The 13,285-nt window shown below is 44.2% G+C and overlaps 1 protein-coding gene across 3 annotated transcripts; it reads left to right on the top strand.

The window, feature by feature from the left end:
- Positions 1 to 12,304, top strand: GALK1 (galactokinase 1). 3 transcript variants are annotated; one of them, XR_008328817.1, is made up of 9 exons: positions 1 to 357; positions 2,968 to 3,157; positions 5,349 to 5,468; positions 6,631 to 6,766; positions 7,289 to 7,470; positions 9,014 to 9,164; positions 10,221 to 10,383; positions 11,818 to 12,180; positions 12,232 to 12,304. XR_008328817.1 is itself a non-coding variant. In XM_053375925.1 (8 exons), exons 1-8 carry the CDS (start codon positions 190 to 192, stop codon positions 11,890 to 11,892), a joined length of 1,185 nt encoding a protein of 394 aa, XP_053231900.1. In that variant the 5' UTR covers positions 1 to 189; the 3' UTR covers positions 11,893 to 12,304. The 3 variants fall into 3 exon arrangements, 2 of the variants coding, with proteins under 2 accessions (XP_053231900.1, XP_053231902.1); XM_053375925.1 differs by having other exon boundaries at positions 11,818 to 12,304; XM_053375927.1 differs by lacking the exon at positions 1 to 357 and adding an exon at positions 1,663 to 1,999 and having other exon boundaries at positions 11,818 to 12,304.
- The last annotated feature ends 981 nt before the right edge of the window (positions 12,305 to 13,285 follow it).

The following is a 13,285-nucleotide window of genomic DNA, read 5'->3' as shown; positions in this document are numbered from 1 at the left end:
GGACAGGAAGCGAGAGGCGAGCCGGAGAAGAGACGGGCGGGAGGGAGCGCGGGCTACGCGGAGATCGTGTTGTTGTGCAATGTTGCAATCTTTGCTCTTCTTCCTCCCGGTTTAGGAGGCGGAGAGACCCGCTCCCTCCTGATCCTTTGCCTTCAAGCGGAGGCACTTCGGAATCTGGCCCCCGAGAGCATGGAAAGCCCAAGTGGACCCGAGCAGGGCTCGCTGCTGGCGGCCGCCCGGGGGGCTTACAGGACCTTTTTCGGAGGGCTGGATCCCCAGATCGCCGTGTCGGCTCCGGGAAGGGTGAACTTGATCGGGGAGCACACGGATTACAACCAGGGGTTCGTGCTGCCTATGGTAAGAGAGGGTGGCGTGCAGAAGGAAAGACAGACAGAAAGGGGCAAATACTGTGCCCGGCTGTTCCTTCTTGAATCCTACAAATCCCGGTTTTCGCTAGTCACAATTTGGCGGGAGCGAAGGAGAAGAGAGCCGTCTTTTCTGAAAGCAACGCAGCAGCCTTCCTTGACCCGGGACTGACGAAGTTGCCTCGCCTGCCCGGTACAGAATTTTTGTTAGTTGGCAGGTGCAGTTGTTGGATCCGTCTGCAGAGGCCCCCAACACAACCTCTCCAAAATATGTTTGATCCCCATGGGCGTAGCCAGGGGCGGGGAAGATGTAAAACAATAGAAATACTTAACTGATCAATCACATCGGTTCTGCCCTCCTCTAACGAAAGTCCTGTCGTCGTCGTCCCCCCCCCCGTCAAAAATCCTGGCTACGCCCGCATGTTTGATTCCATTAATTAATCACAGTTTGAGCGTGGGGAGAGATGGCTCTCTGAAGGTACGCAAAGGTACGCAAATTCAGCCAAAAAAGCAAGAAACAAAAATACGAAGGCTTGGCTTCAGTACCTGTTCCTTCAGGTTATTATACCACTTGGGCTCATTCACTTGGTCTGCTGTGAGTAGGACCTTGCACGGAATATAAAGGGTAAAGGGACCCCTGACCATTAGGTCCAGTCGTGACCGACTCTGGAATATAACCATAGGATAAGTTAAATTTAGAGGCAAAAATACATTTGTTGGAAGATGGATACCAGTCCAGATAACAATCTTCACTCCTTGAGCTCTGCTGCAGAGGAAGTTATACAGTGGTGCCTCGCAAGACGAATGCCTCGCAAGACGGAAAACCCGCTAGACGAAAGGGTTTTCCGTTTCTGAGTTGCTTCGCAAGACGATTTTCCCTATGGGCCTGCTTCGCAAGACGAAACGTCTTGCTAGTCTTGCGATTCCCCCCCCCGCTTCCCCCCCTTTTTCTAAGCCACTAAGCCGCTAATAGCCTTTTAGCAGCTTAGCTGCTAATCCTTTAATAGCCGCTAAACCGCTAATAGCGCTAATCCACTTAGCCGCTAATAGGGTTGCTTCGCAAGACGAAAAAACCGCTAGATGAAGAGAATTGCGGAATGGATTCTTTTCGTCTTGCGAGGCACCACTGTATTTGAGTACAGAGTCAAGCTGCACTTCAAGTCATTTTGGCTCCAATTGCAAGCCTTTCTAGGAATGACCTTTGGAGTCGGCATCCCATCATGGGGAAGCGATATGCCTCTGAATATACTGAGGGAGGAGAGACAACCAACCAACCAACCAACCAACCGACAGAAAAAGGGTTATTGGCATCAAACTTTCATTTATGGGCTTGCTGGCTTGCATCTGGCTGCTGTTGTGAGAAGTAGGATGCTGAACCTTTGGTTCCTCCCCAGTTTGGTTCCTCTTATATTCAAAGGGATATTTTAAAGAAAATATTGTTTATTTCCAATTTGCCCCCACCCCACAAAAAAATTACTAACCTGTAAACCTACCTCATTACTTCAAGAACTGAAACAATCCCAACTATTCTGAAGCAGCAATATTTTTATTTTGCATACTACACAGCCGAGAGAGAGAAAATAAGCATTTTTACCCCACACTTCAGCCACAAAAGGCTTCCAGATCAGCTTATGGTCAGTAATAAGACAAATCATCACAAGAAAAAAACTTAAATGTTTTAAAATCAGCTGCCTCTTTTCCACACACTTTTCAGCATTGTCAGTTTGCCCAGAAATCAAGCACATAGCTTAACGTGCAATATCTACCTCTATTCAGATTATATGTAGCCAAACTCTTAACTTTGTTTACATAGAGCACTTCCTATCCCCAAACCTCCAAACATTATCCCTGTTGAAATAGATTGCTGTGTATGTGTGTGAGAGATATCCAGAACATATAAGATGAATAACAGAGTCAGACACAACTAAATGACTAACCAACAACAAAGGCTGTACTGTATTAATTGCAAATGTACATAATTTCCCTCTGACCTGACTGACCGCTGCTGCTGGACCTCACCTGGATAAACTGCAGAGATTCCATGGACTAGGAAATGAAGTAGAAGAAAGTGCATTAAAGGGAAGGAGGAAATAGCAGCTCTTTAGGACCCAGGGATTTCTAACTCCTAATGTTGAAACAAATCACTCTTAAGTCACAACTCTGACTTCACTTGTTGGCTAAAAAATGGCTTTAAAAAACCCCTGCAAGAGCAGTCAGCCTGGTTCATCTGTCAGCATGTTTTGCTTCCAGTCTTTCTAAGCTGAGAGTTTGAGCTTTTCAGGCAGGGCTCCATGGATAACCCGGCCTTGTTTACAAGTCAGTAGAGCAAATCCACTGACTACATTTGATAGGTAAGCCCCATTTTAGCACCATGTTGCTATGAAGTGAGTATTAACTTAAACAAATATTCTTATTGACTAAAGTTATGGCATTGGGAACGTCTCTGTGTTCCAACATTCCTATGCCTGTTCCTGTTCTCCCATCTGCTCCCTGTTATCTGTACTCATTTCTAACCATACAAAACACCATTTGGTAGGTGGTTTGCATAACCCTTGTTCCTGTTTGGTATCATGAGGGATTCAGTCATTGTCTCTTCCTTCAGGCCTTGCAGATGGGAACCATGGTGGTTGGGAGCCCGAGAGAAGATGGAATCATATCCATAGTCACAACCGCACAGGGAGCAGACGAGCCTAAAAAGGTGACATTTCCAGTTCCCATGGAAGGTGCCACCTTGGAGCCAGGAGAACCTCGCTGGGCAAACTATGTCAAAGGGGTCATTCAGCATTATCAGGGTAAGATCTAGACTCAGCTAGCAATTGAGGCGGATGTGCTGTTTGGGATGGAGACAGCCCTGTTAAAGTTTGTGGGTCGTAATGGTGCCCACATGCTTCCACTCGCGCGCTGCCACTCTTCTCAGTTGCCGGATAATAGCAGAGTTCACACGCAGCATAAAATGGCTTGTCTGTGTCGACATGGTATCTTCAATAACTCAGCTCAACACCAGTGCTTCTAATCTATCACTCTTTATTTAGAAGCATAACAAACAGAAAAGAAAACCTACAGAATCTAGCTGCATGTTCACAGCTTTCTGTCTCTAACAAAAATGAAACTACATTGCTCACATTCTCAGACAGACTGTTCTCCAGAGAGAGTTCAGCCCCCACAGAGCACAGATCAAAGGAAAATGCCTGGATCATGTGGGCAGTGCACCCAGTGAATCAAGAACGCTTCATGGAGTGTTAACTCTTGACTGTCCAGAACCACAACAAGCCCACAATGACATCACTTGCTGGAGATGAAAACAATCCCCCTACCCCCAAAAACCAACCACAACAACATGTGGAGGTAGACGTGTCAGTGATGATGAGAGTGAGGTGGAATCAGCACACATATTTAAAATGCTTTGAAAATGCTTTTAAAAAAAAGTTTTGAAAAATACATTGAATTTTCATGGCTCACTTTCGCCATCTAGTGTCACATTTGTATATTGCACTTTACAACACATTTAAAACGTTTTATTTGCAGCTGTGTAGCTGAGTGGGGAATGTCCAGTTCAGAATACACTATCCTAAGATGTTTATGGTACCATGGAAGTTTCTCCAAAAGCCAGCCTTTCCCAACCTGGTGCCCTGCAGATTTTCTTGGGTTACAGCACCTGTGATCATGGATGCTTTAGTTGAGATTCCTGCGTTGCATGGGGTTGGACTAGATGACCCTTGGGGGTCCCTTCCAAATATGATTATTTGATTCTACCTCTTGCCTTGCTAAGATGAGCCTGTTGGAAGTTGTAATCCAAAGCATGTGGATGGCACATGGTTGGGGAGGGGTGCCAAAAACAAGAATGTGTGTGTGTGTGTGTGGTGGGTAGTGCTTAAGTAACAGAGAGAAAAAGAAGGGTGTACATCTCCACTGAAGCCCTAATAGCAGTTCTGGAAGGAAATATCCTTAATTCTAACTCAGCAGCCATGGAGAGAAGCTACTACCACTCAGTGCTGTGTATGTACAAAAGGATTTTGTCATATAATTTAATTGCTTTCAATAATTTCATACAGTGGTACCTCGGGTTAAGAACTTAATTCATTATGGAGGTCCGTTCTTAACCTGAAACTGTTCTTAACCTGAAGCACCACTTTAGCTATTGGGGCTTCCTGCTGCTGCTGCGTCGCCGCCGCACGATTTCTGTTCTCATCCTGAAGCAAAGTTCTTAATCCGAGGTACTATTTCCGGGTTAGCGGAGTCTGTAACCTGAAGCTTATGTAACCCAAGGTACCACTTTATTGCAATAATATAATATTTTAAAATAATTCCATACTGTTAGAGGACACTCTTTTGCGCCTGGCTCTGATTTGTGGACCTCAGAATTCCAGGAAAAAATCAAAACAGAACCCACAAAGCAGAAGTCTGCTCACTCATGTCTTATATTATGCAGCAGGATATTTTCTTCAGTGGTGCCAGGAACAGATCTGTGTTGAAGCTTTTTGAAAACGGACCTAGTGGCATGCAGGGTTTTTCACTGAAGCCGAGGCCTTATTAGCACTATGCATTTAAAGCAATTCTTTGAAGACCTAGCTTCCCCCAAAGAATCCTGGGAACTGAGAGTGGTTAGGAAACCCCTATTCCGCTCACAAAGCTACAATTCTCAAAGAGGTTTAACAGTCATTCCCTCTTCCCAGGGAACTCTAGGAATCACAGCTCTGCTATAGGGGGATGGGGTCTCCTAGTGACTCACAATCCCCTTAAATGTGTAGTGCGGATGAGAACCGAATCATGCATTTCTAATTGTCTAGGTTTTACACAGGCAGCCTTATAAAGAAGTTTCCTTCTCAGTCTCATGAAGATAATCCAGTTCTTCAAAGTGGCATATCATGGTCAGGCCTGTAATTTGAGTATCCATGCCTAACTGAACTATTTTAAAATCTTTTGTTTGCTGTCTTGTTTTAAAATATTTTGTTCTCTCCCTGTTGCTTTGCTATCCCTTTATAGCTGGCCCTCTCCCAGGCTTCAATGCAGTCATAGCCAGCAATGTTCCACTCGGTGGCGGTTTGTCAAGTTCAGCTTCCTTGGAAGTGGCAACATACACATTTCTGCAGCAGTTGTGCCCAGGTAGGAAACCAAACTGGTTTTAGTCTAGAACTTAAATACAAAAAATCCAGGGTCTTTTACTATCTACCATTTTAGCTAAGGGGAACTAGTTGGAGCATAGTGGAACAAAGCTCAGTGATAGAACACAGGCTTCATTGTGCCCTCAAATTAATACTTGGACTTGTTTCGATTAACTTCTGCAGAATAATTTATGGTACTTAAGTTAAAAACAGAAAGAAAAAGGGGGTAATAATAATGAATTAATAAGGAGACAGTTTACCAAAAACAAAAAAGAACCGTGTTGAGGATGAAGGAAGTCTATTAGCAGAAAAGAAGAACTGAAATAATGGGTGTGTGTGTGTGTGTGTATATATATATATATATATATATATATATATTTGATTATTTGTTTTGTAGAAGTTTTCATACGTTATCATGTCTTATTTGTATTTTGCTGTTTGTTTTTCTTTTGATTCTGTACTATTATCTTCATATTTAGTTTGACAAATGTGTGTGTATGTGTTGTAAATAAACTCAATAATAATATAAAAAAAAAAGAACACAGGCTTCGCATGCAGAAAGTCTTTGGTCCAGTTCCTGGGATCCTGAAGTCAGCAATACTGACTTAGACGGACAAGCAGTCTGACCTGGTAAAAGGCAACTTGCTATGTTCCTTTATTTCACGCATCTCTTTTGCTGCTGTTGGGAAATGATGAATTAGTTCAACATTTGGTTTAATCTAACCAGATCTAGCCTAATCTAATCAAAAGCCTTTGTTCTTCATTCAGTTCTGGAAGTTAAGCATAGTTTAGGAATAGCCTAAAACAGTAATATGGAGCCTGTGGACCTCCAGATGTCATTGGACTCCCATCATTCCCAACTAAGTTGGCCAGTGGTTAAGGATGCTGCTGCTGCTGCTAATAATAATAATAATAATAATAATTTATTTATACCCCTGCCCATCTGGCCGGGCTTCCCCAGCCACTCTGGGCGGCTTCCAACAAAATATTAAAATACTGTAATACATCAAACATTAAAAGCTTCCCTGATGGGATTTGTAATCCAACAGCACTTGAAGGGCTGCAGGTCCCCCAGCCCTGACATGATGCCAAAAGTTGGCGCTCTGTCCATTGCACAGAAGTACTAATCTGCCTGTGAACGTCTCTCCTTTTCATTAACACAGACGATGGGGATCCTGTAACTAAGGCCTTAGTATGCCAGAAAGCGGAGCACACCTTTGCAATGATGCCTTGTGGTATCATGGACCAGTTCATCTCTGTGATGGGGAAGGAGGGCCATGCCTTGCTGATAGACTGCAGGTCAGGACATTGCTAGAGGAAATGTAAGCATACATCTCTCTGTCCGCCATGTGATACCCAAAATCTTCCTGACAGACAGATGGCAACAGCAACAAAGCATATAGTGTATGAGTCAACTTGGGGTGGTGGGAAAACATTGCTAGGGCATGGCGAGTGGTGGTGGGAAGAGTTAACCCCATTCTGGAGCTGTGGCCCTTATCTGAATGGGGACACCCCCAAAGCTGCTATTGGCTACATTGTTAAGGGAGGGGAGAACCAGCCATGGATCTTTTGCTATCTTGCCTAGTTTAGGCACAAGATACTCAGAAAAAGAGATGCTTAGCTGTCAAGAGGGGTCTCTACCCTAAAGTGTACGTAACCTAAAACCTTCCTGCGTAATGGAAAGCTAAAAGGAGAAAAGTGTTCCCCTTGAATGTAGTGAGCTGTAAAAACATTCACATACACATAGAAGCTTTGAAATGCAGGATGCAGGTTTAAAAAGCTCCCTGCAGCTTTTACCTTGTTGTGCTGTCTGATTTCCAGGTCACTGGAGACTTCCCTGGTGCCTTTGGCTGACCCAGACGTAGTTGTACTCATCACTAACTCCAATGTGCGGCACACCTTGACAGGAAGTGAATACCCCACCCGTCGGCGCCAGTGTGAAGAGGCAGCGAAGGTGCTTGGCAAGGAAAGCCTAAGGGAAGCCACTATGGCAGACTTAGAGGGTACGTATTGTTAAAATACAGAAGTCTGTCTGTCTGTCTGTCTGTCTGTCTGTCTCTCTCTCTCTCTCTCTCTCTCTCTGTGTGTGTGTGTGTAGGGGACATAATGGGTCCCTGCCTTCAAAATTTCTTGAAATAACACACCTCTATCCCTGAGCACGTAAAAGTGCAAGTAGATAAAAGTTCGAAAGCACATCAAAGTGCAAGTAGATAAATAGGTACCACTCCGGCGGGAAGGTAAATGGCGTTTCTGTGCACTGCTCTGGTTCGCCAGAAGCGGCTTAGTCATGCTGGCCACATGACCCGGAGGCTGTACGCCGGCTCCCTCGGCCAATAAAGCAAGATGAGCGCCGCAACCCCCGAGTCGGTCATGACCGGACCTAATGGTCAGGGCTCCCTTTACCTTTACCTATCCCTGAGCAGAGGGGAATGGACAACAGGGGGGCAGTGATCTTGATGGGTCCTTGAGAACATAGTCATGCAGAAGGTGCCAGAATTTTTGAGTTGTATCCAGGAAAATAATCGTGCAAGCAGAACAACTTTTTCTGGCACAGCAGAACTTCTCCTACCTCTTCTGAAACCCCAACTCGCCCCAGATCTGCTCTGGGGGTTAAGAGCAGATTTGGGCAGTGCAAAAAAAAAAAGAGAGGGAAAGTTCCATTGCACAAATGGAAGTTGCTCCACTCGTTCAACAACTTTATTGGATTTTTCACCAATTTGCTGTTTTTCTTATTAAAAGACAGACGGAGGAGAAAGTATAAATGTTCATAAATTGCAATGTACAGTGGTACCTCGGGTTAAGTATTTAATTCGTTCCGGAAGTCCGTTCTTAACCTGAAACTGTTCTTAACCTGAAGCACCACTTTAGCTAATGGGGCCTCCTGCTGCTGCCGTGTCGCTGGAGCACGATTTCTGTTCTCATCCTGAAGCAAAGTTCTTAACCTGAGGTACTATTTCTGAGTTAGCGGAGTCTGTAACTTGAAGCATATGTAACCTGAGGTATGAGGTACCACTGTAATTAAGAATAATTGTATATTTAAGACGCGTGTAACTCATAGTTTCTTTAAATACTAAAATATTCTCAAAAAGAGAGAGGATGGTGGCTTTCAAATGTTCCACATTCTCAGATATTTTGTTGGGGCTGGTCTGCTCATATCTTTGTAGTTTATATGCGTTATATATCTAGCAATTCCACATAGAAAATGCTTATTTGCTTTGTTCCCTGGCTAAAAGGAACTTTTCCGTTATCTTTTCAAACATTGCATGAAACCAGAGTTTATTGTACTGCATCTCTATTTTTGCCTTTTCCAGGGTTTTCTAGGAACATATGATTATGAGTCCCACTGCCATGAACAGAAAACCCATCAGCACCTCACTTTTTAAAGATTTTTCTTCATCCCAAATGTAATACGGATTGCTTATTAACAGTGTTAATTTCCGTGCTGCTTTTGCTGAAGCATTGAATGGTCTGAAACTTTGCTTCAAATTCTCCAACCTAGCCTACCTGTTTGAACATTGACATTTCCCCCCTCCCCATTTTTTGCAGCTTCTAAGGCCTTGCTAAGTGAGTTGGTGTACCGGCGAGCCAGACATGTCATTGGGGAAATTGAACGCACCTCCCGAGCTGCAGAGGCACTGCAGTCCAAGGACTATAAGAGATTTGGGCAACTGATGGTGGAGAGTCACAATTCCTTGCGGTAGGCTGTTACCCAAAAGATTACACAAAGGATTCCCACCCCCCCCATTGTGCTCAGGTTCTCTTGTGGGCTTCCCTGGTTGACCACTGTGATAACAGAGTGCCTTGGGCCTGATGAAGCAGGGCTGTTCTTGTTTTTGCTTTAGTATTCTTGATTTTTCAAAAATAAAAATTACAGAATCTTAAGAGTCCTTTCAAACATGATCCTAGATTTCAGCATGTAGGTCTGTCCTGCATACATGCAATGTCGCATCACACACACATGCCTACAAGCCACAAATGACTCCAGCTACCTGGCACATGCATGCTCAGTGATATAAATGTGTGTAGAGTGGTCCTACGTGGAAGGGACTTCTGTGTAGGAATTTTACTGTGTGCGAAGCGGTGTTAACCCTGCGACTACGTATAATGACTGTAGTGTTGTGAAACCTGATTCTGAAACCCTACTGAGCCATGAAGCTCACCGGCTGGCCTGGGGTAAGCCTCTACATCTCAAGGCCGTTCCAGACAATTGATTCAGGATCCATCTGTCAATAGAGTACTTCTGGAGGATATTTCATTTTTTCCTGTACATAAACTACATTGGATTGTCGTTTCATGCAGAACCTTGTTTCAGTATACTCCTAAGAAGTTTTTTGTGTACTTCCCTCCCCCAATACAACACTTCCACCATCAGACACCTGTATTGTATATGGAGCAAAGAGTAGCCATAGCTTGTAGACAACCATACACATCATGGCAAACCCAGGCTCGCAGCCACATAACATGGGGAAAAGGGCTCTGATTTGGAGAGTTGCCTACCATGTAATCCAGGTATTAACAAGCACCTATTGAACAGCGCCTGTGACATCACAGCCTAGTTTCCTGCCCAGCTTGTCATTTTTAAACCATTTTTGAAGGATGACCTGTATTTGCCCCCCCCAACTTATTTCAGTAATTCTTTGGAAGAATGCTGCCCACGGATGTCCATCCCGGTTCCAACAATCACCCCCCGCTTTTGTTTGGCAATAATAGCCTTCACATCTAGGGGGGGCTGACTCACTGTTTTTCCCTGCAGAGATGACTATGATGTCAGCTGCCCAGAATTAGATGAACTGGTGTCTTTTGCTTTGGAGATCCCCGGAGTTTACGGCAGCAGAATGACTGGTGGGGGATTCGGAGGCTGCACTGTTACTCTGCTTGAATCTGGCGTAGCAGAAAAAGTCCAGAAGCATATCAAGGTATGTGACATAGACACAGAACAGTGTTTATCACAATGGGGTGGGCAGTCTTCAGCCTGATCAGAGCTCCTGGAACGCTGGGGTCTCCCAGCCAGGCATGCAAAACAATGTCTCAGTGGGACTGACGTAGAATTCACTGGAAAAACAACAACAACCTGCTTCGTTTTCCTGCAAGCAGTTCAGCCGTCTAATCTAGGGGAAGGAGAGCTCTTTGCTGTCACTGTTAGTAAACCATTTGGACCCTTCTGATGTATTGCATGTTACCTGGAGATCTGCCAACAGATCTCCAACAGATCCCTGTGCTGCTCTGCCCTTATCTACAAAACACAGACAAGTGCTTCCTGATCCTATAGTATGCTAAGCCTCATCTGTACAGTCATACCTCGGGTTACAGATGCTTCAGGTTGCATTTTTTCGGGTTACGGATCCGCCAAAACCCAGAAGTACCGGAATGGGTTACTTTTGGGTTTCGGCGGTCGCGCATGCGCAGAAGCGCTGAATCGCAACCCACGCGTGCACAGATGCGGCGCTGCAGGTTGTGAACATGCCTCCTGCACGGATCACGTTCACAACCCGCATGTCCACTGTATTTTCTGCCTATCTTTGATCTGACCTGGGAGTACCTTTGAGCTGGACTGCAGTTACCCTTGCAATTGTGTCGGTTCCACAGTTAAACACAACATAATGAGAGAGAGAAGCTTCTTAGTATTGCATTCCATATATAGTCAAAAGTAATTGCGATGGTAACAGTTGTCATTATTGAAAAAGACAGAACTGCACCAAATATAGGGTGGTGTGTGCCTTTAACGGCAAAAAAAGGAAAAAAAGATATGCAACTTAATTTGTTTTTAAGGGGTGGAATATGCTGGTGAATAGTGCCAATCTTTCCACCGTTGTTTCTCTTAAAGCACTTTTTCCCCTTGGCTGAGCTTAAATACTGGAAATCACTTTGTATGCAGGGCCGGCCCTACTATTAGATAGGTTGAGGTGTCTTGTGTCAGGTGGATGGCAGTGTCCCCTAGGTGAGCATGCTATATTCTGGGATGGTAGAGGATGCTGACCTTTCCCTAGTGTTGAAGTAAGGTTCAGTTGCTAATCTGGTTAGTTTGTGTGTCCTCTCCCCCAAAATAGCTTGGGCTATACCTAGTGCTCTGCAAGAGTTGGGCAATCACCCCTCATCTGCACATCTTTTTATTTTTTAAAATTTGGCCTCTAGCCTACTTCTTCTTTCTTTACCATAAGGACACTTCTGTGGCCAGAAACATACAGCTGCCCTTTGGCTATGCTGTAGTCTTATGAAAAGGTGTGGAATTGCATCATTATACAGTTCCATACCGCCATCCGCCCTTGAGGACTTTTTGTTTTGACATATTTTGTACTCACTGTTTATTTCAGACAGTTGCAACACCTGACCTTTTTTTTTTAATCAATTAGGAAAAATACAGCAGGACAGCCACCTTCTATTTGACACAGCCTTCCGATGGAGCCAGAGTACATCCTCTGCAATGATCCAACTCCCAATCCCAACCCTGACAGAGCAAGGGTTTTCTGTTGCTCTGGTACCAACGACACAGAGCACTGCAAAAGGTCAGAGCTGGCTTCCCTGATCCATGTGCTTGAGACTCCAGTCAAAGACTTCCAAATTCTGATAAAAACTTGAACTCTTTCTTCTCTCTCTCTCTCTCTCTCTTAAATCTGGTTTTTACATATAGAGCCTTCCAGTCTGCTCTACTGAACAGAGGTCTCTTCTCCTGACTGTTTTACATTACAATTTGTGGCAGGGAATCTGTTCTTCATGTGAGGCCAGAACAGGCCTATTTTGCTGTGCTGTTTTGTGTTGGAAAAGAGTTGAGGATAGTCAATACAGCTATCGTCCTTCCTCTACTTCTGGTTCCTGACATAAAACAAATAGTATGATTAACTGAATTTCCCTGATGATTGATTGATTGATTGATTGATTGGTAGGTAGTTCGTTCAGCCTCTTCTTTGTAAACTAAAGTAATAGAAGAAGCTTCAAGAACAAGAGTCCTTCATTTACACCTCACAATGTGGCAAGTTATTCATCTTCCAACCTAAATACCACAGATGGAATCCAGTGTTGCATGAGCAAATTTATGATTATGTGTTTTTCTTGAAGTTACCTGTGATTTTACTACAAGGAAGAGCTACCTTAATTATTAGAAACTCTGCAATCCTCTGCATGTCTTCTCAGAATTAAGTCCCACTAACTTGATGGAGGCTCAGTGACTGTTCTGCTTTCAAAATACAGTGGTACCTCAGAAGTCCGTTCGACTTCCAAAACATTCAGAAACAAAGGCATGGCTTCCGATTGGCTGCAGAAAGCTCCTGCAGCCAATCAGAAGCCGCGTTGGACATTCGGGTTCCAAAGAATGTTCACAAACCAGAGCACTCACTTCCGGGTTTGCGGCGTTCGGAAGCCAAATCTTCGAGTCGCAAAGCATTCATCAGCCAAGGTACTACTGTACAGTAAAAGTGCCCAGGCTAATTACACTTAGAACTTCGTGGGTTCTATAACTTGGTGCATTCTATAGTGATACAAATAACCCTGTCACACAGCACAGTTCAGCTGCTTTGGCTGTCCGTAGGACTGGGAACAGCAGTATGCAATGCCATTCCATCTATGTCCAGTTCCCTCTCCTGCCATAGCACTATATCTTATGATTCCAAAAACATCCACTGTCATTTAAGCTGCATCAAAACTTCATATCAAGGACATGTAGCTGGGACTGTCAGAATCTTTTTGTAATGAATCTATAATATGTATTGCAAAACCTGGGGGGGGGGGTATTTTTCCCCCCCTGAAGCAAAAATGTGACCTTTCCCAGTGGGCTGTGATTTTTATAGGCTGTTATCAAATTAGCTTTGAAACCTGTGCCGTTTG

The sequence above is a fragment of the Podarcis raffonei genome, chromosome 2 (genome assembly GCF_027172205.1).
Source record: "Podarcis raffonei isolate rPodRaf1 chromosome 2, rPodRaf1.pri, whole genome shotgun sequence".
Lineage (NCBI taxonomy): Eukaryota > Metazoa > Chordata > Lepidosauria > Squamata > Lacertidae > Podarcis > Podarcis raffonei.
The sequence above is the reverse complement of the archived record's forward strand: the minus strand, read 5'-3'. Positions and strand labels throughout refer to the sequence as shown.